Genomic DNA, 26,313 nt, shown 5'->3' with positions numbered 1-26,313 from the left:
TTTCACCGGCGTTTTGGTGATTGAGTAGTGAAAACTGTGAATAGCCGTTGTGTAGCAAAATATTAAGGCCAATTTTAACTGGGTCGTTTAACTTCGCATAGTTCATTTCACCGGGGAGCGTGGAAATATAACTGTATGGATATCTCATCGGCTTCACGAATTGTACTGGTTTCACTGTCTTCACTGGAACAGAAACAATAGAGCTGCCAATTAGCGGCTCTGTTAATTGTGAACGATTTATAAAATGTTAATGTTTCAAAGAGCACTGTGAAAAATCTTGTCAATGGAAACACTAATAAATAAGCCACTTTGTTTCTGATAAACAGGAGTTTTAAATAAGTGTTTTTAAATCACAATCAGGGTATGCATTCAAAAGTTAAATATTTTTAAGTGCACTTTCACCTAAAATGCATGATTTTAACCCAAACCCTCATAACTTAATATGGTATCCTAGTACATTATTGTAAACCATGTATCTGGAAAGTTTAAATAAAACTCTTTCGAATGATATATAACTTGATGGGTAAAAGTTATTTTTTATTCGTGTAATTACAGTAATTAGAGCAAATTAAAAATATAGTCTCCCAACCTGCATCTCTACCTTAAATAAAAATTATCACTCTTCCAATTTGAATCCAATATATGGTGTTTTTAAAAGAAGTACATATTTGACCGTACCATGAACCATTGTATCTCGAGATTTACAGACCCGTACTCTTTATAAGAAAATTAATGTAAATTCAGCACATTAATTATTTTTACTAAATTATAAAATATTCACTTATTATTTGAAGGTCAATAAAATAAAATTAATTTTGAACAAAGAGTTTTCAAGTCATACGGAGTATTCTACAAATTACCTGATGAAGTGAATAAATTAATTAGTTCTGACATAGGACACAATTCAAGTAATACTACCTATTTTAGTGGCTATACCTGTTTTGCCGCGGTTTCAGTCATTTTAATAAATTCACCATTTCTGAGAAAAAAGAGAAACTTGAACTATGATGTAAAACTGCTTTTATTTATATAGGTTAGAAGTAAGAGATTCCAATTGAAGTGGTGAAATATGGATATACAAAGTCACTCAAATTTCAAACAAATATAATAGTACGTAGATCAACTGGTAAACTCACTTCATACAAGAATGAAAATAATTATAATATATCATTAGATAAATTTGTCGGCGTGGAAAGGGACATCAAATTAGCTGGAATTTAAAAAGATGGTGTCTCGGTGATGCAAAGATTAGTAGCTGTGAGTATTCCTGAGATTGTATACCAGCTATAGCATTAATATCAAAGATGGTATGACAATAGTTTTTATACCTTCATGTTTACTATTAATTTAATGTATTTAATCAATGAACGCAGTAAGTAGATTGTACAAAATGAGTGTGGTATGCCCACTTTTGACAGTGGTTTATTATTACATTGAAAGAATATAGATATTCAATAAACCAGGTCCACAGTATGAATAAAGTAATCTTGATAGCCTTGTTAAACACATCTGTTAGGTGACATACTTTAAAAAAAACTTGTTACCAATGTCTGTAATGAATACAAAATCGACAATTATCATTATCACGATTCAATTATGGATGTAATCGGCATTTTTTGTATTTAGACAGCCCCGGGCTTCACACTGCTGCAATAACAAATAGAGCATATATGTGAGTTCCCGCAAACCTGCATGTATACCTTAATAATTGTCAGATTATTAATATTTATTACCAAACGCTTCAGCGTGGTATTAAGAGTTTGTTTTCAGGGGTGGGTGATACCATGGTGTAAAATGGTTGCATATATGGGGGTAATTCCTGGAATTGCAATAGAGAGGGTACAGGCCAAAATACAATATATAGTGTTTTCATGTTTCGTCTGATATTTCTGTGGTATTCTGCTGCTGTAAATAATGCAAGATTTGTTCCGACATTCAGTGTATTGTGTTCACTTCAGGGTTATTACTTTTTTTGCTGAAAACACACCTATTTTTTAATGACAGAGTCGAATTAGTTTCACTCCCACTGGGAAATCTGCATTGTTGCTTGAATGAGAGCTAATTAAACACACTTTCCAGACCGGCGAAAGAGTCTGTAATAGCCGATTTTAACAGCCTATCACTTTACTCTGAATGTCAACATGGAAAGAGGCTATTCCATTTTACGCAGGAATAACTGGAAGTAGTATATGTAACATAGATTTGTATACTTAAAAGTAATATCTATCCTTCTTTTGCATTTCTGTATACTGGTTTGAAAATGTTGCATGATTTGATTTTTTGTTTTTACTGAAACGCCTCTATAATGGTTGAATCCCGGGTTTAAAGGAGAAGTCAGTCTTACCTAGTTTAAATTTAGAATTTTGCATTGGCAAACATGCTGTGGAACTGCATTTACGAATAATTAACGGTTTGCCCGAACGCCCGGCACAGTTACTAGGTTACTCGGTGCTGTAATTAAATCCTGGTATAAGCACCGATTAGGCAGGCTTGAACTATGCATGTGAAGCCAGCTGAGAGGTTCATCTAATCCTATAAATTTCTCATTGTTTGGTAACTATTTGCTGCAAGTGCAACAAACATTAATATAAAAATATTACCCACAAAGCATTTTACAGGTTACTTGTATAATGTTGATATTGTTAAGCGTTGCGCACATTACCTTAAAATGCTGCTTCCTTAATCTTATCGTCATTGTCATCCCCATAAACGAGATTTGTCTGTGTATATTGTGACAAACATTTATCCTTGCTCAACTTTTGTTCGTCATCGTGGCTGTATCGGTTACGAATCACTTGTTTAACAATGGTGTAGACTTCAGTTATGATCGGTACACTAATGATGAACACGGCACCAATCCACGCCCAGCCTTGGGACACACCGACCCAGATGTTGAACTCAGTAGCGTCCATAACATTAATAGCGATCATAGAGGCAGGCCATATTATTATAAGGATTGCTGTCAAAAGTACAGCGCTAACTATCGCTGCAATCTTGGCAACCCTGAACGTTTTCTCCACTAGTTTCAACTCAGGTCGGTTAGACAAACGCTTAGAATCGTAGTGCCCGATTTCGCTGAAATGAAAGTAACCAAAATAAAGTTAGATTATCTATTGAAATGGAGTAGGTGTTCCAACGTGACTTAAGGATTATGTTCCATAAAGTGGATGAAAATTTACAAATTTTACAAATGTTTACACGAATAGCATGCAATCAAATTTTATTTAAGGTTTTGTAAACCAGTTTTACTCAAAAATATAATGTCTCACCTTTGTATCTATATTTACATGTTTATGAATATTATCTTATAATGGTCTGACAATATACATTAGAACGAACGCAATATAAACAGAATACTCAATGTCGCAAAATACATTTAGAGGAATTCAAAAATTAAACAATTTATTTATTTATTTATTTTAGTTTATTCAATTCAATGTCCTCTCCCCGACTGTTATTTACTCGTATTCATACCTGGCATATCGGTCAGCCCAGGGAAGCAGGGGGTTATCAATGTCACGTGTCTTCTCCCATTCTTCTTCCTTCTGCTCATCAGTCATGTGACGGTTGGTGGTAATAGACACAGCGATAGTTAGAATAGCGCCTGTCAGTATTGCCACGATGTTACCATTCAACATACTGAGTTCCTGTCCTAAGGGTTTAAACAACCCAATATAGCTATTACACAGTGTGTAATGAATAATAAACGAGTTTAGCACATTATGTGTCATAAAATAAAGGAGTGAATTCCTTGAAAGATAATTTACCAAACAAGTTCATTCTCTGTCTTAACCATCAAAAAATGCTCGAGTATGGTCTGGCAACGGGGTGGACAAATGGTGATTATAAATTGAATCGGAAAATACTCTTTCTAAAATGGATATCTCGGGTAAACTATTGAACCATTTCCAAGATTAAATCTATTGACCAATTTTTGACGTCCCTCTTGCCTGGTAATGACTCAAAATTACAAAATCCACCGACATTACGAACTTGTGCTCGCACAACTAACTAACTTTGAATAACATGGCGCCAATGTGAGAATAAGATGACCAAACGAAGTGTATTCTGGAAATCCATTCCCAGTCTTCAATCTGCTGGGCGAAATGAACTTAAAGACTACTTCTTCAACGACAGACATGGTAAAGAAACCCTAATCTAATTTATTATGGGTATTTTAATTCAACAGGGGAATTGTTCAGTTGAAAATTCCGGAATTGTTACTGTTGTTATGATATAGAGATTTGTGTGATTTGTTTTATGCTAATTTTACAATTCCAAAGAGTGAGTTAAGGCTTATAATTCACTGCAAATTTTTCATTCCATATAAAACATATGTGATAAGTATTTTGTGTACATGCAATGTGGTTGTGTTTGTTCGAAGAATATTAGAATTATTCATGCTCAAACTATAAAATTCATTAACAAGTGCACTTCAGCGTTTTTTTTTACCTGTATTTGTTAGGAACACATCCGAACTCAATCCACCATCGAATGTCGATGCTGTGACTAACCATGCAGTTAGACCACACAGTGTACCCCCAACTGTGCCTATGGTTGCACCTTTACCATTCAACCTTGTCCAGAAAACGGTCAGCGCTATCGGTACCACACTAGACCCTATAACCACACCCATGAATAGATACACCCAACCAAGGCTAACCTAAAGGAAATAGATGATAGTGTAAATGTTTTGTAACAAACTAGCCCCTATATATTTTATCACTGAATTCATGACCAGATTTTAACGCCTCACTCCATCATCACAAAACAAAGACACAAAAACAAAGACCCAAGTTTCAGATTGAAAATTGCAAGAAAATATCCGATCTTTCATGACACTCCTACATTAAGAATGAGAGGAAACTACTTTACTTTACAACACTCGAGTCATAGATGTTCTGTAGTACAGCCATGTTACTGAACAAACAGAATAACGATTTGCCGACAGAAGATACATTATTGTGTCTAATGTATACGAATAATCACCTGACCAATCGTCTTTCAATACGTTTATCAAGGTTTCTCAAAATAATATTAAATAGCTTTGATAAATATCGCTGATAGGACAGACTTTTCGTTAGTCTATGAATACTTAGAGCTAATTAGGTTTAGTATTAATAATGATAGTTACAGCTACAAGATAATTGCACAAATAATTAATTTAATTTCTTGCAGAACGTAATTACAGAGGCATTGATGTGTCTACGATTGAACCTTCTATCAATTTATGAAAGCAATGTCTACTGGATGAAGCTCTGCATACTTGAATTCATTGCGGGGGCAACAGAATTTGAACACTAGAAATAATTCGAAACGTGTGTCGAATAAAACGGAATGGGATAATAACTGCGTTATTTCTAACCAATATCATGATTCTCGCGTGCATTCCCTCTAACCACGTCAACTACCTGTGTGTACAGTGGGTCATGACGATTATAATTCGTATTCGTGTCGTTAAAATTATAAAAAGCTTCCGTGAATGGACAATATTGGCACTGAATCTTATATAACCAACCCATCGTCACGTGTTGTCCATATATAATGTATGCGTGGCTAAGAAATAACACTTCTGGCTGACAAGTCTTTCAGACGTTTTTCTGAATGCTATAAGACAAGACACTTCGACTTATGTAGCACTGGTATTTTAATACAACACTTCATCGCTGGAAGACACAATTTGTGTTCACGTAACTACTAACCGTCTCCTTGGTCGCGGCGTCACCTCTACTGAAAGTCTGCGAATACTTTGCTAAATACACGCTTCGTACACAAGTTAGCCTATAAGTCATGCATTTAAAATCTCCTGGTGGTGTCATTTGTCTGTCCAATTAAGAGAGACAGTTCCAATAGAAAGACTAAATCAGTTATTTGTAGCAACTTGAAAGTTATAACGATTGGAATGTTCTAGATAAATTTTGTTTTGTTCGGAAACATCAAAAAAGAACAGTACTCTTGTAATTTACATTGGGCTAAGCAACACTAAAGTGTATGAACCGTAGTATAGTTTAGTATCAACCATAAAATGAATTTTATTTCGGGTCTTTTAAGCAGCACTCTTGTTATATTTGTACATAGTTTTCAACTTCAATCTTCCATCATAAATTTAAGCAAATGTATTTAAATTTATACATTTTGACAACGTTTATGTTGCTTACATCTACATCGTATTATCTTATCTGATCTTATCTTATCAGAACCAGCATCCAAATATAAAAACAATGAATGTATTTGTTAAAGTATAAGCAATGAATTTATTTACTAACCTGTGCGGCTTGTAAGAGCAGAGTCAAGGGTATAATGAGAATAGCTACCCAAAATATACACCAGTTCTTCTTTCCGATCAACACTTCTAAATACATTCTATATGGACCGTGCATGGGACATTTAAATGTGGGTAGGACTGCTGCCTTTGAACTAGCACGATCACTGCAAATCATGTACAAATTCAGTACCAGAGTTATTTAATATGTCTTTCACTTTTAATAAATTATAATAGTATATATGTTTTGCATATTACATTAGTAATATTACATATGACGTACATTGTATAAAGCTTTTGCGGTGTGATCATGTACAGTACAGTGTGATGTGGTGTTGTGCGATAGGATACGATGCAGTAGGTGTGGTTAGGTGCGTGGGTGCATAATGCAATAATCATTTGTCATGCATATTCATACTTGGAGATGCATACCTGTCATCTATCCCACATCTTTTGCACTGAGACATGCTGTAACATTCACACTGATTATCTTTATTCTCTGCTCGGTCACGATGCTTTCCACATAGTAAACAACTCCTTGCGTCAACCACTGCCCGGTATGGTCTCCAGTGTATCTGATAAAGGTCGTATACCAAGATTGAAGCCACTGCAATAACTTCTGCAGACCCCGTCGACGTCACAGCCATTAAAATCATCAACGTCATCAATATAGCGCCAACTTTTCCCATGAGTATATATGCCACAGTTGGAGGTACAAGCCCTAGTGAGTAAAGTAAAACACATTCATCATATAGTACAGGAATGGAGAACAGAGAATAATCGGCCAATGAGAATATCGGAATAATGTAATGAAAATATGGGACAAGATGAATCATGGAGTAATGTGTTTTTTCACCTTCATTTACTTCACTCTCAGTCAATAGATCTTCTCCGTTTGCTGTGCTCAAAGCCACATATGCCAGTCCCATAGTAGTGGCAAAAGTGAATGGTATAGCAAACCATGTAAGTCCACCAGTGATAAATCCCCAAATGCCTTGTCTTGGTTTGGCTGCCACGCTGCTTTGCCAATAAGACTGGTCTACAAAAACTGTGCCGAAGTTACCTGTATAAGACAAAACTTTCCCAAATACTAAAACCACACTATGGCGAAGTGTGCGAGATATACGACAACGCACTTATTTTATAGTATACAAATTTGGAACTCACCCACCACATTAATTATACCGAACATTAGACCGCCTCTTGACAGGAATGTTAGATAACTATTATCTTGGTTGCTGTCTGGACCAATAGCACAATTGAGTAAATTGTAAACTTTGTCTGGTGTGCCTAAACAAAAATAATATGAGATGTAAAATCCATGTCGTTGTTTAATTATATAGTTTCCAATTCAATATTGAAAACACAGTTAAACTAAACATGGCTTGTCCTGTATATATATATTATTAGGTAGATTACGGAAGAGGGTGCGAATATCAATAAACATGGCTTGTCCTGTATATATATATTATTAGGTAGATTACGGAAGAGGGTGCGAATATCAATAAACATTTTTAAGTGTTATGGCTTGTGTTCTCAAATGTAAACTGTTTATGCTCAATGAGTTTAACTACTTGCTTGGGCAGCCTTTTCCTCTGAAGCTTAATGGCTTGTTCTATATTTTCTCCTTCGACTTATGCTGCAAGTTCTATTCTTTCTATATGTATATTGAGCAGCCATCCAATCCTCCTCTCCAGTTAAACCAATTTGGCCCCTGTATTTGTAAATAGGCAACAGTCGGATTGCTATGCTTGCCAAAGCAGGTAATTTAGCCATTATTAGAATCTAGTTGGCTATGATTACTATGACATTGCACAGGCAAAATCCAAACTTCACTGATAATACAGACTAATTATACACTACTGTGTGATTGAAATTGTAAATAAGATATGTGTAAGCGTAACCAATTACATATACATTATATTGGTAACCCAAAGAAATTCACAATACAGCATACAACATATTCAGCTATATACTATCCCATTTCTGACACCACATATCACAAGGTCACGGGACGGTCAAATATTAACCTAAAACACCAAATAATATTCTATATTTTTACCACCTCATGTGCGGGTTTTTAACCAAGAAAAAATTACACAATTTGTGTAACGGGGGAATAATTTCGCCGGTTGACACCAATATAGTTCAATACAATTATAATGCACACCGGTTAATCTAATGCTTGGTATGGTTCTCAACTCCGACAGTATCACCGCCTCTCCAACGTTCAGCGCTATACGCGGCTCCCCCTGCGTACCAATGCAAATACCCGGTCAAGAGGCGGGGTCACGAAATTACGTACTGTGGACATCACAGAAAGATTGGTAACCTTTGTTGGACAAGGTGACAAACAGCAACAACCGCAGAATCACACTGTCTCACTTTTTAAATACAATGACGTTACACAGCTAATTGTGTCAATCCTTTAGTGGTCCACATCACTTGTTCATTCATCACACGGATAGTCGTCAGTTTTGTTCAGGGGTGACATCGGGGTCACTTAACACGACGTAATTTCGGTTCGTGTAGTGTCAAATGCGTCTACTTACTGGGCTCTAAAACCTACTTCTGTGGGCTGTTATCAATTTATACTATGACAAGGAATACATAATTAAATCACTTGCATATAACCCGTAATACATTACAATAATTAAATACACAGTTGTGTATCTTTTCACAAAACAAAATTCGTTCTTTATAATACAACCCAGACACGTCTTAATCCTTTTGTGTCATTTATGTCACTTTCCATGTGCTAGTGCGAAGGAACAGTGGTAACGAGAGGTTTTGATCAGAGGTATTGCAGCAGTCAATAAATATTACATACAACCTACCAAACATACTTGCGTCACATTAGTAATCTTCCACTAGAGGGCATGACTTTATAGAAAAAAGTCGTTTGTATCAACTTACAGTTATATCAACTAAATCAACTTACCAAGAGGATTGTCTTCCACATCAGGTTCATTGTAAATTTTCATCACAAATATAAGGATAATGATGAATATTAAAGTTGTGTTGAAATATGAGACGTAAAATGTAGCACCAAGTCCACCAACAAATGTATATCCACCAATAACAGCCACTATAATCATTGCAGCTAACTCTAAGCTTAAGTATTCTACTAGTGTTGTCATGGCAGCAGCAGCACCTAAGCGAAAGCATACTGATACTAAATAGAAATAGCGAGCAATAAATTTATGATGGTAAATTGATAAAATGAATAAAAACAATCATTTGGCATATGTCAGCTATCTTAGAAACTGAAATTATCTTACATAACTGCGACCCTTTAGAGTTCAATGCATTTGTCTACACACTATGCCTTCATTCGACCTCTCGAAGTACAATGCAATACTAGTATATTATAGAATACACTCACCTAACATCAACATTGCTGTAACAATAATATTTGTCAATAGAGCAAAAAAACAAAACACCACATGGACCTTTTTGCCAAACCTCGCTTGTATGACCTGCAAAAAGGTTTTGGCCCCAGGAGCTCGTATCTTCAATTCAATGGACGCCATGGCGAAGAGAATGATCTGTATAGTGGCCCCAGATGCATACCAAAATGCTCCGCTAATCCCATACTGAAATAACAATACATTTATTACGTGCAATCTGTTGACACTCATATATACATGAATGGTTCATATGTAAAGCTATCTGAGACTGCGTTAAGAACAGCCACTTTACAACTAGTATGCTTGAAATGGCTTCATGTTTATGACTTTCAAATACAGTTATTATCTTACAAAACTTTTTTAATCAAATGAATGGATTTAGTTATTGCAATCATGTATGCAGATGCGATGGTCTAGAAATAAATTTTACACTTGTAACTCAGTTATAAAGTATAATCTTATCAGACATTCTAATGTCTTCCTAAGATTGGGCACTTGGTGAGGCGACTATGAATACTGAAGGCATAGTCTTTTAGATGTTCCTGATAAAAAGTAAGTGATGATGCCAAAAGACCACATTGGATACATGGTCTAGCAAAGTCTGCAAAACTAGCTTATTGTCTTTACTTTTGATATCATGTATATGTACCCCAGAAGCTCTTTGAGCAAGCAGGGTCTCCTGCTTACTTAGTTCTAACTACCAGTATATTGTCGACGTCCATCTATCTCACCAGAGTCTGGCAACTGCTAGGTTAAACCCCCTCAAGTAACAAGAGATTAAGTATTTATGAATTTTGCCAGTTGAGCAATTCCTTAATTCCTTAAACTCATAACATATGTTCACTATATTTCCAGCAGGTGATCCACCTAGGTCTTTGTAAACATGAAGAAGAAGAAGTATGTTAACCATCAGTTATGGACTGTGAAGTGGTATGTGAAACTTTAATTTTTCTATGGGACTGTCACCCCATTTTTCAGCAATTTTGCTGACTCAATGAATCAATCCAATAAGTTGTCCCAAGGCAGTGACCACTTTATGCTTGGATTATCAACGAAATTTAATTTTCATTGCACATGACTGAGATTTACAACAGAAACTTTGGCATTGGGACTCAATTATGTTGCATAGACAATTTTGTGACTTGGTTTTCACATGTCAGGTCAATTGCTTGTTTATGTGACACCTTGAATTAGATGCAAAGAGTCTCGTAGAGGGCACTCTGTTGAAACTGGTTGTTCAGTCAGCAGAATTTTCATTAGCAGTTTAGTCATGGCAAACTTCAATTTACCTTGTTCAGTTCTGTAGTAGAATAAATTTGTCTCCTGGGATCAGGAGTACGAAATCGAGCTGGTGTAATGGTCGGATTAAGTTGCCCAAGGAGCACTGACACCCCCCCCCCCCCCACACACACACACACTCCAACAAGCACAACACGCGAATTACATGAATTGGTAAACCAATAGATATGTGAAGTGGTGCTCTGTGGATATATCCAGATTGTAGCTACAATGGCGAAGTTGCTGTGAAAGACAGTTTTGTATTCGATTTAGCTGCATGCTTTCCATTCTGATGTAAAGTAGCCAGTGCAGTAGATTAATACTGCTGTGAATGCAGCAAATTACCTTTTTGTTGAATTATGTATTTGTACTGCTTTTTGTTTGGTATCAGTAATCGAAACTCATTAACGAGAGTTTGTGATTTTTAACTTGATATTCGAAATACAATAATTTTGCATTGAAAGATGTATTGATAATGAGATGTTCACCTTAGCCGTTACTGTGGACGATTGTAGCAGGCCAGCTGCCCACGTCCACTGAGAGACTATTGTGGTAGCTGTCAGTCCAACTGACACTTCTCCGCCTGCATCAAAGTCAGTGTCAAGATTATCCTGAAAACAAAAATAAAATACTTAAAAGCTAGAATAATATTTGGTGGTGCGAAGAAGATTCTTATTGGTAGAACGAAGCATGCAACTGGTTGTATACTTTAGTATAAATGAAACATACAATTGCCAGAAAAGAAATGTTTTAGAATTTCATCTACCAATATGCCAAATCTAGACTTGTCGGCGCCACTTGATTGACGGGCGCGTGATTTGGGATTACTATTTCATAGGGGTTGTCGGCTTGGTGAATTGCAAGTTTACAGCAACCATTCCTTATTTTTTTATAATTATATTGTAATTATTTTCAGTAATTTTGAAAATCACAAGTTGGGTGTTGCTTAAATCTGTCGCAAAATGTCAACCCCTCGCTCATTTTAGTCAGTTGTACCTGTTACAAAAATGGAATAGACATAATAACGGTCGTTATGCCCCGTCATTTTCAAGTTGCAGTTGAAAAAGTGATTCGATCAAGGAAGACACTTTTGATTTGAAGTCCATCAAACCGTTATAATCGAGTTTTCCCACCTCGGTATAAAATCTGAATTTGATACATAATGCACCAGTAATGTGGCCCAAAACTGTCACGAAACTGCAACGCGTCCCTCTAAGAAACTTTACTATAGCCTTCCAGCCAATGACGGGTTCATTCCTCAGCTCCTTAGAGCGAGGTTTAGCCAGGCTAAACTTGCACGACTTTTGGCCACGATTTTGTCGTGGCAAGTCGTGCCATTTTGGGGCATGAACTGGGAGGCTCCCACACTGTTTACGACTTGTTCACGCATAGTTCACGACGAGTTCACGAATAGTTCACGAATGCGTGTCCGTCAGTGTCCAAATTGACATGAACTGGCATGACGAGTTCACGCATAGTTTGCACATAGTTTAAGCACTTCCTGCATTGGCACAACGAGTTTGCACAATTCGGACGGTGTTGTGCCGACTTGGGCACGCCATATAAAATTTTGGTCATTTTTGGATTGGCTGTGGAAGAGACAACATGCTGAATGTCAGAGACACAATCATTGCAGGGAAGAGAAGATGCCTATACCTGGCAGCTGCTCTAGTCATTGTTGAAGAGCAGCAGAAAAGGCTGGAAGAGGCAGAAGAGCAAAAAAAGGCAACCCCACCTCGAAGAAAGACACAGATGATGTGGGTCAGGGAATGGTTGACCAGAAGGCACGAGTTTGGACAGTATGACAGTTTACTGACTGAACTCCACAAGAAAGATCAAAGGGGCTACAAAAATTACCTCAGAATCACACCTGACCTGTTCCAAGAAATGATTAAGAAGTTAACTCCTCGCCTCCAAAAGCAGTCCACCTTCATGAGGGAACCACTTCAAGTTGAACTAAAGCTGGCTGTCACCCTCTGCCACTGGAAATTCCTATTCAAGTCTGCAGTACAGCTTCAGGGTTGAAGAAAGTACCAGCTGCAAGTTCATACCCGAGGTGTGTAAAGCCACCATGCGTCGGATAGAGGAACATGGGGTAACTGTTCCCTGCATGATGCTGTAGAAGAGAACAAAGCTGGAGTGCCTCAACCAGAACCACTCCCTAATGATGACCAGCCAGTGCCTTATCACTTCGTAGGGGATGACGCCCTTGATCTCAGAACCTGAATGATGAAACCATTCTCCCATCGGTTACAGGTCCTACGAAAACGCATTTACAGCTACAGGTTGTCTCATGCCCGACATGTCGTGAAGAATTCCTTTGGAATTTTGTGTCAAAGGTTCCGTTGCTTCTTGAAGACAATGCATCAGCACCTCGAGACCATCAACTTGACCACCATGTGCGCCTGTGTCCTGCACAACCTCATCCTCATCAGATACCCACACACAATTTTTAGAAGTAGACCGCGAAGATCCGGACACAAATGATCTGATCCCTGGTGAATAGAGGACTGACCAACACCTGCAGGGGATGTTGCCTCTAACCGGCCATCATACCCAGAAGAATGCAAAGGATCAGCGAGACTGCCTGTCACATTACTACAAGTCCCCTGCTGGTGCTGTCCCTTGGCAAGAAAGATTGGTAAAATAAAAGAAATAAAACATTCTGTATCATATACTGTGAAATTCTCCGTTTCTAATTTGGTGAAATGTTTGTGTGAATGACACTTTAATAACAAATTTACCAAGTTGTGTACATGATAAATTAACTGCTGATTTTCAACTAGAAGAATGCCTTCAGAACTGTGCTCCATTATTCAAATGCATCATCTTGTAAAAAAAGAAGAATTATATCAAATGAAGATTAAAAGTGTGTGTTTGTGTGTGTACATGGGTGTTGGGAGTGGTTAGTTTAAATTGTAACTTTCAAATTCAAGAATGTGTGTCTGTCTGTATACATGTGTGTGTATATGTGTGTAGGCTGGCTGTCAACAGCCAGTTAAACTCACTTACAGAGCCTAATTTTTTTGGGGGAAAGGGAGTTTTGTTGTAGTTTTTTTTGTTTTTTTGTTTTTTTGTTCGTTTTTTTTCGTTTCTTTTTTTTGTTTTCGTTTCTCTTTAACTTTATTTTATGGTTAAAAAAAAAAAACAAGTGTTTTGAAATAAGATAATTTATTAACATGAAAACAGCAAACAACATGTATGTATAATTATCACAGTCCAACTAGTTACAACTATTTAAAAGTCTCTCAATTGCATTCACTTCCAAAAGTCTCTCTCTTTGTAAAATCGCTCACTCGGTGACCTTGATGGTGCTGGTACCGCTGGTGGGGATACCCGTCGGATTGGTGGTGTGTCAAGTTCCTTGGAGGTGAAGAGGGTAGAAGGTCAAATACCCTCTAGGCAGCTGTCGACGGACCCCAGGGTCAGGGTAGAGATGCTGAGTGGTGTTACAGGTGTCTTGAAGGTGGCAGACAGCGACAAGACTGAAGGTGTTGATGAAGGAGCCTTGACAAAGCTGGTTGACGGTGCAGGTGGCATCCCTGGTTCCTACTCCGTGGTGTGGGTCAAGGAGGATTGGCCCGAAGACTGTGATGACTGGGGAGGCATCCAGGTTAGAGGTGATGGCTGACTGGCTGGAGGTTGCTACTGAGGTTGCTGCTGCTGCTGTGGCCGTGCGTGCCAGGTGGTTGGTTGAGGATGATGCCATAACTGCTGCTGAGGGGGATGCAAGATGGTTGCTGCTGCTGTGGGGCTTGCCAGGTCATTGGTGGTTGTTTGAAGAGCTCACGCCGCTGCCTGTAGCGGTGGACAAGGTTGAGGCAGTCTATCTGGAATTCGTGCCAGGATTCCTCCGGGATGCCCTGCATGTGCCCTTCCAGCAGGCACGCAAAATCGTTTATTTATTTATTTATTTATTTATTTATTTATTTATTTATTTATATATTTATTCATTCATTCATTCATTGTCACACGCAACGTAATATTACCGTAATTGGTATAGTACAGGTGTGATGGTTTAAATACCAAAATGGCAACAGTAACAAAAAGACTTCCCTGGCGGCGATGATAAAATACGAACATGGAGCCAACAGATGAGGTTTCAACTGGTACTGGTATTATTATACTCTGCAAACATCAAGTACAATAACGCGGTAAAACTCCACTACTCCAATAACTAGATACTTAAACTCCAATACAATTCAACGAGATCTCTGATCTGATCTCAGTGCTGAACAACTCCCCTATATATACCCACACTGTCTATAAATAGACCATTACATCAGCATACATAATGAGTCTGGAACTTACTACAAATTTCTAGAATGTTCCATTACCTTCTATTGCCTCCTACAGTGTTCTATTACCTATTCAACCAGTTTCTAAAAATTCCACCCAGACACAGTACGGTTCTAAAACATTCTCAGTCACACGGAAGTCGTATGCGACATTCATTCATTTATTTATTTATTTACGTTTTATTTTCACAGGGTAGCCCTTTCAGTTGGTACACTGATTTACAAAGGGGCCCTGCAACACAATAAAAACAATACAAACTTTGACATATACAAATATAGAACATAAAAACAGTAAAAATCACTACATACAATGAACAAAAACAAAATACAATATTAAAAACAGTATAAAAAGACTCTAAACAAATCGAAATAGTATAAAATCAACATATTGCACATGTCATGTCAAGAGCAATGGATCAAACTGAAATACAATCTGCATGTAGACATTGTGATTCTCACCTGTACTGCATCACTGAGGTCGCTCTGGGTCACCCCGGTGTCGGTGGTTGTGGAGGTTGTCTCTGTTTATGATGGCCTGGACCGCTTCCCCTTGCCCCTGCACTTCCCAGTGGTAATATATGCTTGGCTATTGGAATCTGTGGACCTCACTCCATCATCGTCATCGTCACTGCAGCTGACTCTGGGACAGCAAATTGCTCACTGGGGACTGTCTCTCCCCGGACGATGTGTTGTGTCAGGAAACTCCAGGTTTCCATGATCTCGTTGTCATGGGCACTCCTCTGTGGCTGGCAGCCCCACTCTTCTTCTCCTTCTTCATAATCTTCCCCATCCTGGTTCTCATATTCTTCTAGTGCTTCTTGCATTGGATACCGGTGGCAGGAGGCTCCAGCTGCTCTCCGACTCGTTCCCACCGGCTATTCTTGGCCGCCACATTGATCCACTCCTTCTGCTTCTTGTCATACAGCTGGGGATTCTCTTTCACAAGCTCGGCCAACCTCAACTCGGCCTCTTCAGTCCAGTGGTACACAGGGATTTCTTTCTTGGACACCTGGGCCCGCTTTTCTTCTCCTGCCTGGTGGCCTCGTCCTCACTCGATGGCTGTTTCTGGCTTTCGACCGGATCCTGCTATGTCTCCGGGATAACATCGACACTTGATATGGATGACTGGGGGGAATGATCTCTCTCAGCGGTCTCTGCCTCTGGCCTGTCAGCTTCTGGCCTTCTCTGCTTTGCTCTTCTTCATGTCTGCTTTGTTTTAGGCATGTTGTCTCTTCGCTGGCGATCTCTGGAATGGTGAGCAGTGTCCAAGAAGCCCTGCACCGACTCGAGCGCCACTGTCACGCAGTAGTCATGAACTGCTCTTGAACTCGTCATAAACTGCTTGTGAACTGCTCATGCCATGCGCAAACTGTTCGTGAAGTGCGTAAACTAGTCGTGAACTGCTCGTGCCATCAATGCGTGAAGTACACGTGACCGTGTCAGTGGAAATGCACGGCCACGCTGCGACGCGCACCAATTCGTAAACATGTCTTGAACTACTCATGAACTCGACGTGAGCTATTCGTGGACTATTTGTGACAGTCGTGGCATGGCGCGCACTAGCACGCATCGTCCCGACGAATTCACGACGAGTTCACAAACAGTTTGCACATAGTTCACGACCCGGTCGCTAAATTTTGTTGTGACCACAATTTTGAACGTTTCAAAATTCTCGTCCCGCCATGGCACGCAGTCACGACGTTTTCATGCACACTTCACGACTAGTTTGCGTGATACAAAATCTATGTGCCTGTGTAAGTACTATGGGAGATTGCATGATGGGAGTGAAAAGTCTTTTGATCAGTAAGATAATTTTAGAAAAGTGAAAACTAGAGTGACTGTGAAATAAAGGTTGGTTTTAAATATTAAATATGGAATCTGGATGAAATAATGAAAGGAAACTTCATGAACGGGTATGAAAGGGCAGCAAATGTTGTAAAAATGCAAAGTCAGAATCCGGGGTCAAAATATGTCACAATACATCCATCATTATCCATCGGCTGTCAACAACTATGTATACGGTAACAGTCTTGATTTGCAGTTTGCGTGATTAGCCGGGGGAAAAATCCATGCCAATTCTGCGCTTCAGTAACAGTAACAGTATTAATACTGCCAAAGGACATTTCCTTCCCATGGGACGTTTATCTTGAGAAATTTAGAAGACGAAAATGCCTTGGGACAGTTCTTGTTGTGAAACAATGGACATACTTCTAATTTATCAATATACATATGGCAGTGATGCATGGGGAGATGAAATTGCACTAAAATCACAAATTGAAGAGTATAAATTATCTTCGTTTTCACTTGGGGACATTCAAAAACACCACAACAATAAGCTCATACGGTGTACTTGGACGTTACCTATTGGAGACTTTTATTGGAAAACAAATCATAAAATATTTAAATCGTGTAAAGAACTTGTCAAATTTATTATTAAAACAAGCAATTAACAAAAAAAAAGAAATTAATAGTAAATGGTACACTAATATAGACTCCCTTTTGAATAATATCAACCAGTCTAACATGGTCGACCACAGTGAAATTCTAACAGCAACACAATTAGGACAAATTAATAAAAATATACAAACATCATTTATATCAGCTTGGAAAAGTGACTTACATAACGACAATCAATCAAAACAAAATGAACATACAGAGAATTAAAAACCAATTTTGCTTTGGAAACCTACCTTGTTACCTTGTTAATATTGAGATGCGCGAAAATTTAAATAATTTCGCCTCAGTGACCATAACTTGAAAATTGAGATTGGCAGACACAACGTAATGCCCCTTGCTAATAGAATATGCAACCGTTGTGATCACAATCAAGTAGAAGATGAGTATCACCTAATGATGTCATGCAAAAGTTATACCCCCGATAGAAACGTCTTATTTGCAAATTTAAATGGCCAAAACAAAATTTTCAAAATTTGTCACCAAAGACACTATTCACAAGTCTTGCTAAACAACCAGTGGTCTAACACTCCCTGTAGCAAGGTACCTAAAAAAGTGTTTTGAACAATATACAGCAACCCCAATGACAATTGTCTTTCCCAGTTAAGTTTTGCATCTTTTTATTGTATAATAATTTAGTCTTAATATTTTCTTTTTCTGTTACAGTAATGTATTAGCTTAGTTTTTTTTTATTTCTTTATTTCGTTTGTTTTCTTGTTTTAACCTTTTATTCTTTCTTAAACATTCGTAACCATTGACAATCCTCCGGGGTATGTATAAGTGTTAATACAATTAATATTATTTAATTAATGACCCCAAACATTAGTGATTGGTCTTGGCTAGTTGAAGAGGTTTTTAAATGGACAACTCAATAGAATTAATCGCCGTGACTCTGGACTTTTCATTCGGGTTTTATATAATAGTTACATATAATAGTTACATGTTACTGTCAGGAAGGTGTAATGTCTTGTTTGTATTTGCACAATGTGAAAGATGGGTTTATTGTAAAAAATATGCTAGTATATGGGTGGTTGTATGCGTATTGAAACTTTACAAAATTTGACTTATGTCACCAAACTGTACGTTTCGACGACTTGTATGCAATTCAAAGATTATATTTAAGATATACTCGAAGTGAATCTTAGCACTGTGCTTTTTTATAAATGTTATGGTTCGGTTAATAAATTTCTGGAAACTGTACAGACAATCACAGACTTTCATTATTTGTTGTTCATAGTTTTTCTAAATTTCAGTTTTAATTGTTCATAATTATTTACAGCAATAACACTTTTTTCCGTTGTGAAACCATTTCCAGTTATTATGATCGTGTGCATGGCAGCTTTGCCCAGCACAATAAGACATGATGATATGTACGGATATGTGCGAGTATGTTTCATGGGTTAATAGGCCACTTCTTTGCTTTAGTTTCAACTATATCTCTGGAAATGTCACTTGCTGTTTATCATCCATATTTCGATATCCCACAATGTCTGGTAATTCTAACTAACTACTATTTTGCAAAATTTGCCCAGCCTTGCTTCTTCTCTCATATTGTCCTTAACAGTAAAGGTTAATGCAGATATATTGTAAATTACACAAAGGTAACATTACAATACATTTCTCTAGTATTACATTAATACTCTCAATACATTCCCTAGTATTACACAACAGTTAGTTCTCTTGTTAATACCTGGGGTTACTCAACACTCGGGAGTTGTTTTGTAAATTGTGCTATGTCAGGTTAACTCAGATGGTTATAACAATTTAAAATAACACTTTGAATGCATATAAAACATATAATCTGTTAATATATGGTAACCAACAGCGTTTTACCTGCATCTTGCAAGATAACGGAATGATTCCAATTGTGGGCGTGCCAATACAACGGTGCCATCAAGTTTAGATTGGAAAAGACCCAAGTGTTTTGCAAAGTTCCAATATATATTGCTAACTGACTGTCCGAATTATTCTCAGAACGACTGTAACAGATTCTAGAAATAGTATATTATAGAAATGACTTCACGCTGCATCAAATCAATACATTTGTTTATATTTGTGTTATATTTACATGCTGGCTAAAATAGTTACAATGGTGTCCAATCTTTTATATTATTTATTTTGAAATAACAGTACTAATAACATTGGACCAATAACACAAACTTTTGTTTTCACAGAATATACTAAAATGTGGCATTTACAACACTGCCCACTGCCACAATTATATGCTGAATTGTCATGTATTTAGAAACTACATAGAGTTTTGAAACCCTTGGAACAGTGTGTGTTTTGATCACAGAATAAACAGTGTTATTATTGTTTTCGCTACTTTATTTGGTCGCTTGATTTCTTACTTACTAAGATGACTGCCCATGTTTACATTGATTATTGTTACGTGTCTGTCCTTTTACAATATTAAAAGTAATAACTAACCATAAACTAACTAAATAAACAAATAAATAAATAAATAAATAAATAAATAAACAAACAAACAAACAAACAAACAAACAAACAAACAAACAAACAAACAAACAAACAAACAAACAAACAAACAAATAAATAAATAAATAAATAAATAAATAAATAAATAAATGAATAAATAAATAAGTTTATCTACCAGCAACTGATGGCGGCCATGGCCTGATACATTTGCCTACTCGCATTGCGTCTTTTCGCATTCAATATATCCAATGTTACCTTACCTCTACTCCAGTGACAGTCATCCTTGTTTTGCTTTTACAGATTACTATTTTATTTAAACAAATGCAACATAATTTTAACTATGATAAACAGTTATTTATTATTGACAACCCAACACCCAATGTTCACTTACTTGCTAACAGTCTGGTCTCCCCTTCCAACAATCATGAAAGACTACGGGGAGCCCAGGAACTATAATCAACTGTACGCAATCTCTGTGAGTCCCCGCTCATAGGGACTGCGTACAGTTGATCATAGTTCCTGGGCTCCCTGTGATTCAACTATTTGTTAATTTTACCGTTTAATGTCGTAGATGTCAATCTGATTCATTTGTTCATTGTTTACTTGTTTGTGACCACCGGCAATCGTTTGTAATCGTTTTATTTTGAACCTAGGAATGTGCCAATCGGATGATTTGTATCCCGATGGCACAGGGCAGGGGGTTCGATTCCCCCATTGTTGCGGGCGCTACCCTTAATTCTTTACTCAGAATGATAATAGCTGTAATTTCGTAGTCTTCACGAACTTTATTTTTGCTGTCTATACCATCCAGGTAAACTACAGTACAAAAGTACATATAAAACTTGAGCAACGTCGTAATGAACATGCACATTTTGAATCATCAAATACAAATCCATAAAATACAAAGAATCAAACACAATTGTAATGTCGGCACCAATATATATTAATCATTTCTATCGCTACTAGAAAATACATTTAAATTAAGTATTCACCTAGATTTCGGGGCAAACTGATGGAGCCCGGTCTTTAAGGATGTAGTAGACTTTCGTTGGGCAAAACAGAAAAAGCTTGATAAAAATAATAATAGTGATTAATGACTAACAATTTTTACATGTTATTGTAGCCCTTGCAACACTCTATCCAAAAATTATGATAACGCTAATGTCAACATTAATTACGTCACGTGACTGCTAAATAAACAAAATCGATTGTTCTGCTATTTTTACTGCTACTAGAAAACGAAAACAGTTAGCCAACATATTTTTATGAGAAAAGGAATACTACAATGTTCTTAACCATAATGTAAAAGAGATAGTTTCTGAATTGTTTGGTTCTTTTACAAAGTGGTGGAGAAGAATTCTGTAATAAATTAGAGTGCTCTTTTATCACAGGTCAATTAGTAATGAAATATTACTGATACTTGAAAAATATTTTACATTTTGTTTTCAATTGATCTTGAGTTCAATCTCTGAAAAAATCAATGAAATCGAGTAAGAACTGTTCGCGTAATCGTGATTTGTGTGGTTTTAGACACGTTACGTTTCAAGTGGCTGAAAAGACTCAAAAACTAAAAGTAGCACAGTGGAGAGGATATTTTCTGTTCAGCGCATCGTATTCAGTTAATTTTTGATGTTTAGGATAGCTACTGTGTTGGTTTTATAAAAATCAAAACAACCCGTTTGGTACAGGGCCGATAAAGTATGAAAAAATCGATAATTTGAAAAAAGCAACGTGAAAACGAAGTATGGCCGCCCTTGAATAAACAGTGTAATCCCGTTATCAATTTAAATTTATTTGCTTGACAAGCTTAGTTTCGAGTGTTATCCCATATCACAACAAACTTGGCAATTGTTTATGTACAAAACGTGATATGTGACCGTTAAACTTGAACATTGTCGTGTCTACGCTCCCTTTCTTGCAACTTTCTCGTAAGCCACGGCAACCTGAACCGAGCGAAAGTGTCATCAGAGCAGAACTACATAATGAGATGCGAGTACTCGAAAAAGCTACGCTTTTTATTTTTACTAAATATCGGCGATGACACTTTTGTTGTTGAATATCAATTAAAAATCGTATTTGAAGTAAAAAAGGGCCTACTATTTGCTGACTGAATCCGCTTGGAAGCAAGTCAGTCAAGCTTGCCGACAGTACTGCCGTGAATTACAGATCGTCGTTTTTGCTCTATAACTCGTTACAATCGGAGTTTCGTTTAGTTTAGTTTTGTCGACTTGCAGTACGATTGTTATAAAATTATTACCAGCACAAAACAGTTTTCATTTCAAAGTGCTAAGAATGTACGCGTAACTGCTTTGTCTACGAACCACCGATGCGTCACTAAAATTTGAAAGTCAGTCTGCCGTCCCACATGACACAATGGACCTGATTAGTCGATTTTTGACTACCTCGTATTCTTAGCCAATCCGCGCGCATGTGCTATGTTCGAAAGGCCGCATGTGCGCCGGAAACTAAAGTGAGATTCCCAGCCATAACGAGATTCTTCATTGATATTTATTTTTCCCTTTTTACACCGAGAACATTTACAGTGGTCAGCCAGATTCGAAATCAATATATCCCGGTCGACGAGCCTCGTGTTATTCGCTTCACCGCAAGCGTTACCAGATACTGCAGACATCGCTGGCGATATTTTTCGTTTCGACATCATGCTCATCCTGTATGTTGATGTTGTGTCGTCAGCCTCCAGTGACAGTTTAGTGGTGTCCTCATCGTCAGCATTCGAGGTAGTTACGGTGGTGTCTTCAGTCTCCAGTGCGGTAGAGCAGATGCCACTTTGGTTTTCACTCGACTTGTCTGTTGTCGACTCCGTCGTCCGACTTTGTTTCGTAGAGGGACTGTGTTTCGTAGTAAAAAATACGGTTTCTGCTATTCAGAAACTTGCAGGTTTCGCCTGTCATTGGAACACTCTTTTTCCAATTTTTTCTCTGTGCCATTTTTCAAAATAAACTTGGTCAAAACAAAATAAATGAACAATAATATATAGTAGAGAAAAGCGATGCGATGAACTATCAGCAACGAGTGAGTGTATCCGGTCATTTGACCGGACGCGTACACGCGATGTTTATTTGCGGGATTAAGCTAATTACAAATGTTTTTGTTTTGGCTCAGAGGGGCTTAGCCGAAGTGCACATTCCGCGGGATTTCCGTTAATTGTAAATTATTTTTTATTTTTTAAAAAGCCGTTTTTCTTGAAATAAAAACGTGATTTAATAAAAAAAACAAGGTCGTATGGCTGCCTATAGATATAAGTCACCATTTAATAAAAGAAAAAAAAAATGAAGAAAAAAATCACCACGAAAGTCTACTACATCCTTAAATGGCTGCCATATTTACGTTGACGGCATTTCTACTCCAGTGCATAACAAACAAACAATTGTAATAGAGGGCGCTGTAGAGGAATTCCTAGATTTACCGTACGACGGTAGCAACACCCATTGTCCGCGGGGTTTCTAGGTTCTGCTGGACAGTCGTTATTGATTTATTATTATTTACCCGCTGAATCAAAAAGGAACTGAATGAATGAATTTATTTAAATGAATAAACGTCCATTCTTTTGGCCAGAGAGTTATGAGTTCATGCTGTGGTAGGTTACGTGATTTGAATTCGTCGGGCTAAGTTGTGGTTATGTTCATCAATGGCAAGTTCAGCAGTATGTCCTACCTGCTGCGTTTTAAACCCGGGGGGGGCTACTTCCATAGAAGTGCAATACGGGTATGTGCCGCCCGACTGGGGTGTCATTTCACGTTATTTTGTTTAGAAGTGGGTAGCCATTTATCAATGGTTTGGTTTAGAAATGTGTAGCATTTATTTACTTTTTCACAGATCCTTAAATTCAAAGCCAAATACTGGAAAAGACTGAATAAAATGCATTGCCCTGATGCCCTCACTGGTTGCGAAAATTGTGAGCTGGGTGTTGTTTTTTCGCTGAAAACACTTGTGATTAGAAGTAGGTATATAAATAGAAAAAAAAATGGTTTAGAAGTGAGTATGGTTTTCGAGAGGTGGGCTTCACACCCTTACCCACTTAATGTGGAAGTAGCCCCCCCCCCCGGAGGGGGGGGGGTTAAATGGGATGGCCGACACGGTATACCAACCTGAAGGGAGGAACTTTTACACTATAGATATCATTCTTAATTTATATTATTTGTTCCATGAAAAAGAACTACATTATAGCCACGTCATTTCGAACTGACTCACCGGCGGTAGATTGGTGGTTCAATCACACCGACGTCTTTGTCTTATTCACCAGAAATATACTCAGGAAAATAACTAAGCATTGTATCGTGGTTGATTGACCTAGCTATATGGCCACGAATATGTAAATGTGCAGATATAGGTCACGATACAATACGAAGACATCTTACGTTTCAGAAGTGGACAAGAGATACAGAAAACAGAAATGCACGTAAATATATCTTGGGACTTTTCCATTAAAATTCCTATTTCATACACAGTTATGGAGCCGACACATTCGTATTTTCAGCGGGCGATCGTTCTATTTTCAGGCAGCGATCAAGCAGAATGCAAGTGGAAAAGGTAAGTAGGCCGGTCGGTTCCCGGGGAGAATACAACCCCTAAGAACGTCCTGCAGTAAAACAATGTATTTACTGTGGACGAAACGCATACTGCATTTGTGTGGATGGTTATTACTCCCTGGCAAAATTACTCATTTTGCGTTTCAATAAGCTCATCAAAACGTCATTCCAAAGGTCACTTTTCATGGTTAAAAAGTGGTCAGTTTCTTCATAATCATGCGAACTTTTTAAATACGTATAGTTGATATAAGTTGTAAATCTCACGCAGGACTCAATTTATATGACGAGACTGTTTTTGTTTGAAGTGGGACAGAGAGCACTCACTGGAGAAGCGACTGTACCTAGCATAAGATAATACTTGCACGCATACACTACGCACTCAGCAAAAGATGGTCTCGAAGCCGGCTTTATTGAATTCCGCCTGAAGTTATCTCTAGCAAGCCCGCACCACCACGTTCGCTACACTCAGCACTCAGCCATACCACCAGCGTCAAATTTGCACAATAGTGCTTTTTGAAAGTACCGGACTTACTTCCACTCGAATTGTAGAAAACTGTCCCAGAGTGCACTAGAGCGCAAAACACCATAAAGACACAGTAACTGCCTAAACAAGTACACTGCGGAATTACCTATACCTCACTGAGCAGGGAAAATAACTTGTTGCTCCTCCAAGATCAGAATCGCAGTGTGCTACTGGTTAAATAATGATTCTTGTACAATTCACATTTAGCTTCCACTTTCAAATATTCGTGCAATTTGTAAAGACTATTTTGGATCCCCAAATTTGAATCAGATGAAATTACAAGAACAAGGAGTTAACAATTCAGGTTGATAATGTCTAAACTGCCAGAATAAAAATGAACGAAACTATTTTCAGGTTGGCTAAAAAAATCATGTTTTACTCCGCTTTTGTAACGAAAAAGTGTTAGCATAACACCGGTTGGTTTCGACTGCATAATTTGTATGTAAATACACTGATACGATTTAGTGGAAGAATTTGTTCTTGCATGGAGAATATCACTTTCACTTCGGCTATAAGTGTTTTATTTGTGTGTGCATTTGAGTTACTCACTTTATCCATAAACACCTTCACTCTGAGTGTGCTGTAAGCCTTTGCTAAGATGACCGCAAACACCCCAAATCCTATAACTAACAGCAGTGCCTCTGTTAACGTGATCCCGACATCCACAACATCATTGATAGTGTCCGTATCGTTGTATTCTCGTAGAAGACTGTTGCAGAAGGTGGTATTCTTAGTCTCCGCAATCACATCCCCAATTTGTGTTAAAGTAAATATAACCACGAAGTAACAAAATACGTCCATGTTGATGTATGTATGATTGCAAAGTGGTTAACACGTGCAAGCAGTATGTGAACTACACCTGGACTGTTTCAAATGGTTCAAAAATATGGGGGTGTACGTCCCAAATAAAATCGAAATGTAAACATCTACTTTTTGAACTTTGATATGCCTTCATCAATGCAATGAACAATGAAACATTTGAATACGATTGACAAACACGGCCTGGCCTAATAAGGTCAATTAGTTTGACCAGTGGTGTGATAGCTCTGCCCTCATTGTTACATGGATGTACCCAATGAGTTCCAAATTGTGACGCAAA

At 37.7% G+C, this 26,313-nt stretch overlaps 1 protein-coding gene and 1 long non-coding RNA gene across 2 annotated transcripts; both read right to left on the bottom strand.

The window, feature by feature from the left end:
• Window positions 1-512: 512 nt before the first annotated feature.
• LOC100367327 (uncharacterized) lies at window positions 513-26,016 on the bottom strand. Its single transcript, XM_085491382.1, has 12 exons — window positions 25,764-26,016; window positions 11,439-11,561; window positions 9,648-9,858; window positions 9,204-9,416; window positions 7,430-7,552; window positions 7,119-7,325; window positions 6,695-6,983; window positions 6,267-6,429; window positions 4,453-4,663; window positions 3,475-3,652; window positions 2,663-3,075; window positions 513-1,550 (listed from the first exon to the last, which is right to left on the bottom strand). The coding sequence occupies exons 1-11, from the start codon at window positions 26,013-26,015 to the stop codon at window positions 2,664-2,666; spliced, it is 2,382 nt and encodes a 793-aa protein (XP_085347508.1). The 5' UTR covers window position 26,016; the 3' UTR covers window positions 513-1,550; window position 2,663.
• LOC144362678 (uncharacterized) lies at window positions 20,907-21,168 on the bottom strand. Its single transcript, XR_013422605.1, has 2 exons — window positions 21,134-21,168; window positions 20,907-20,957 (listed from the first exon to the last, which is right to left on the bottom strand). It is a non-coding gene; the product is annotated as an uncharacterized LOC144362678 (long non-coding RNA).
• Window positions 26,017-26,313: the final 297 nt, after the last annotated feature.

This window comes from Saccoglossus kowalevskii, chromosome 16 (genome assembly GCF_978046115.1).
Source record: "Saccoglossus kowalevskii chromosome 16, keSacKowa6.1, whole genome shotgun sequence".
NCBI lineage: Eukaryota > Metazoa > Hemichordata > Enteropneusta > Harrimaniidae > Saccoglossus > Saccoglossus kowalevskii.
The sequence above is the reverse complement of the archived record's forward strand: the minus strand, read 5'-3'. Positions and strand labels throughout refer to the sequence as shown.

What these genes read in the sequence shown, in the direction of transcription:
- LOC100367327 (XM_085491382.1), bottom strand. Translation starts at nt 26,015, where the DNA reads ATGGACGTATTTTGTTACTTCGTGGTTATATTTACTTTAACACAAATT. An exon ending in CGTCCACAGTAACGGCTAAG is followed by an intron (nt 9,859 to 11,438) that starts GTGAACATCTCA and finishes TTGTTATTTCAG; the next exon opens with TATGGGATTAGCGGAGCATT. An exon ending in TGAGAGTGAAGTAAATGAAG is followed by an intron (nt 6,984 to 7,118) that starts GTGAAAAAACAC and finishes TTTACTCACTAG; the next exon opens with GGCTTGTACCTCCAACTGTG.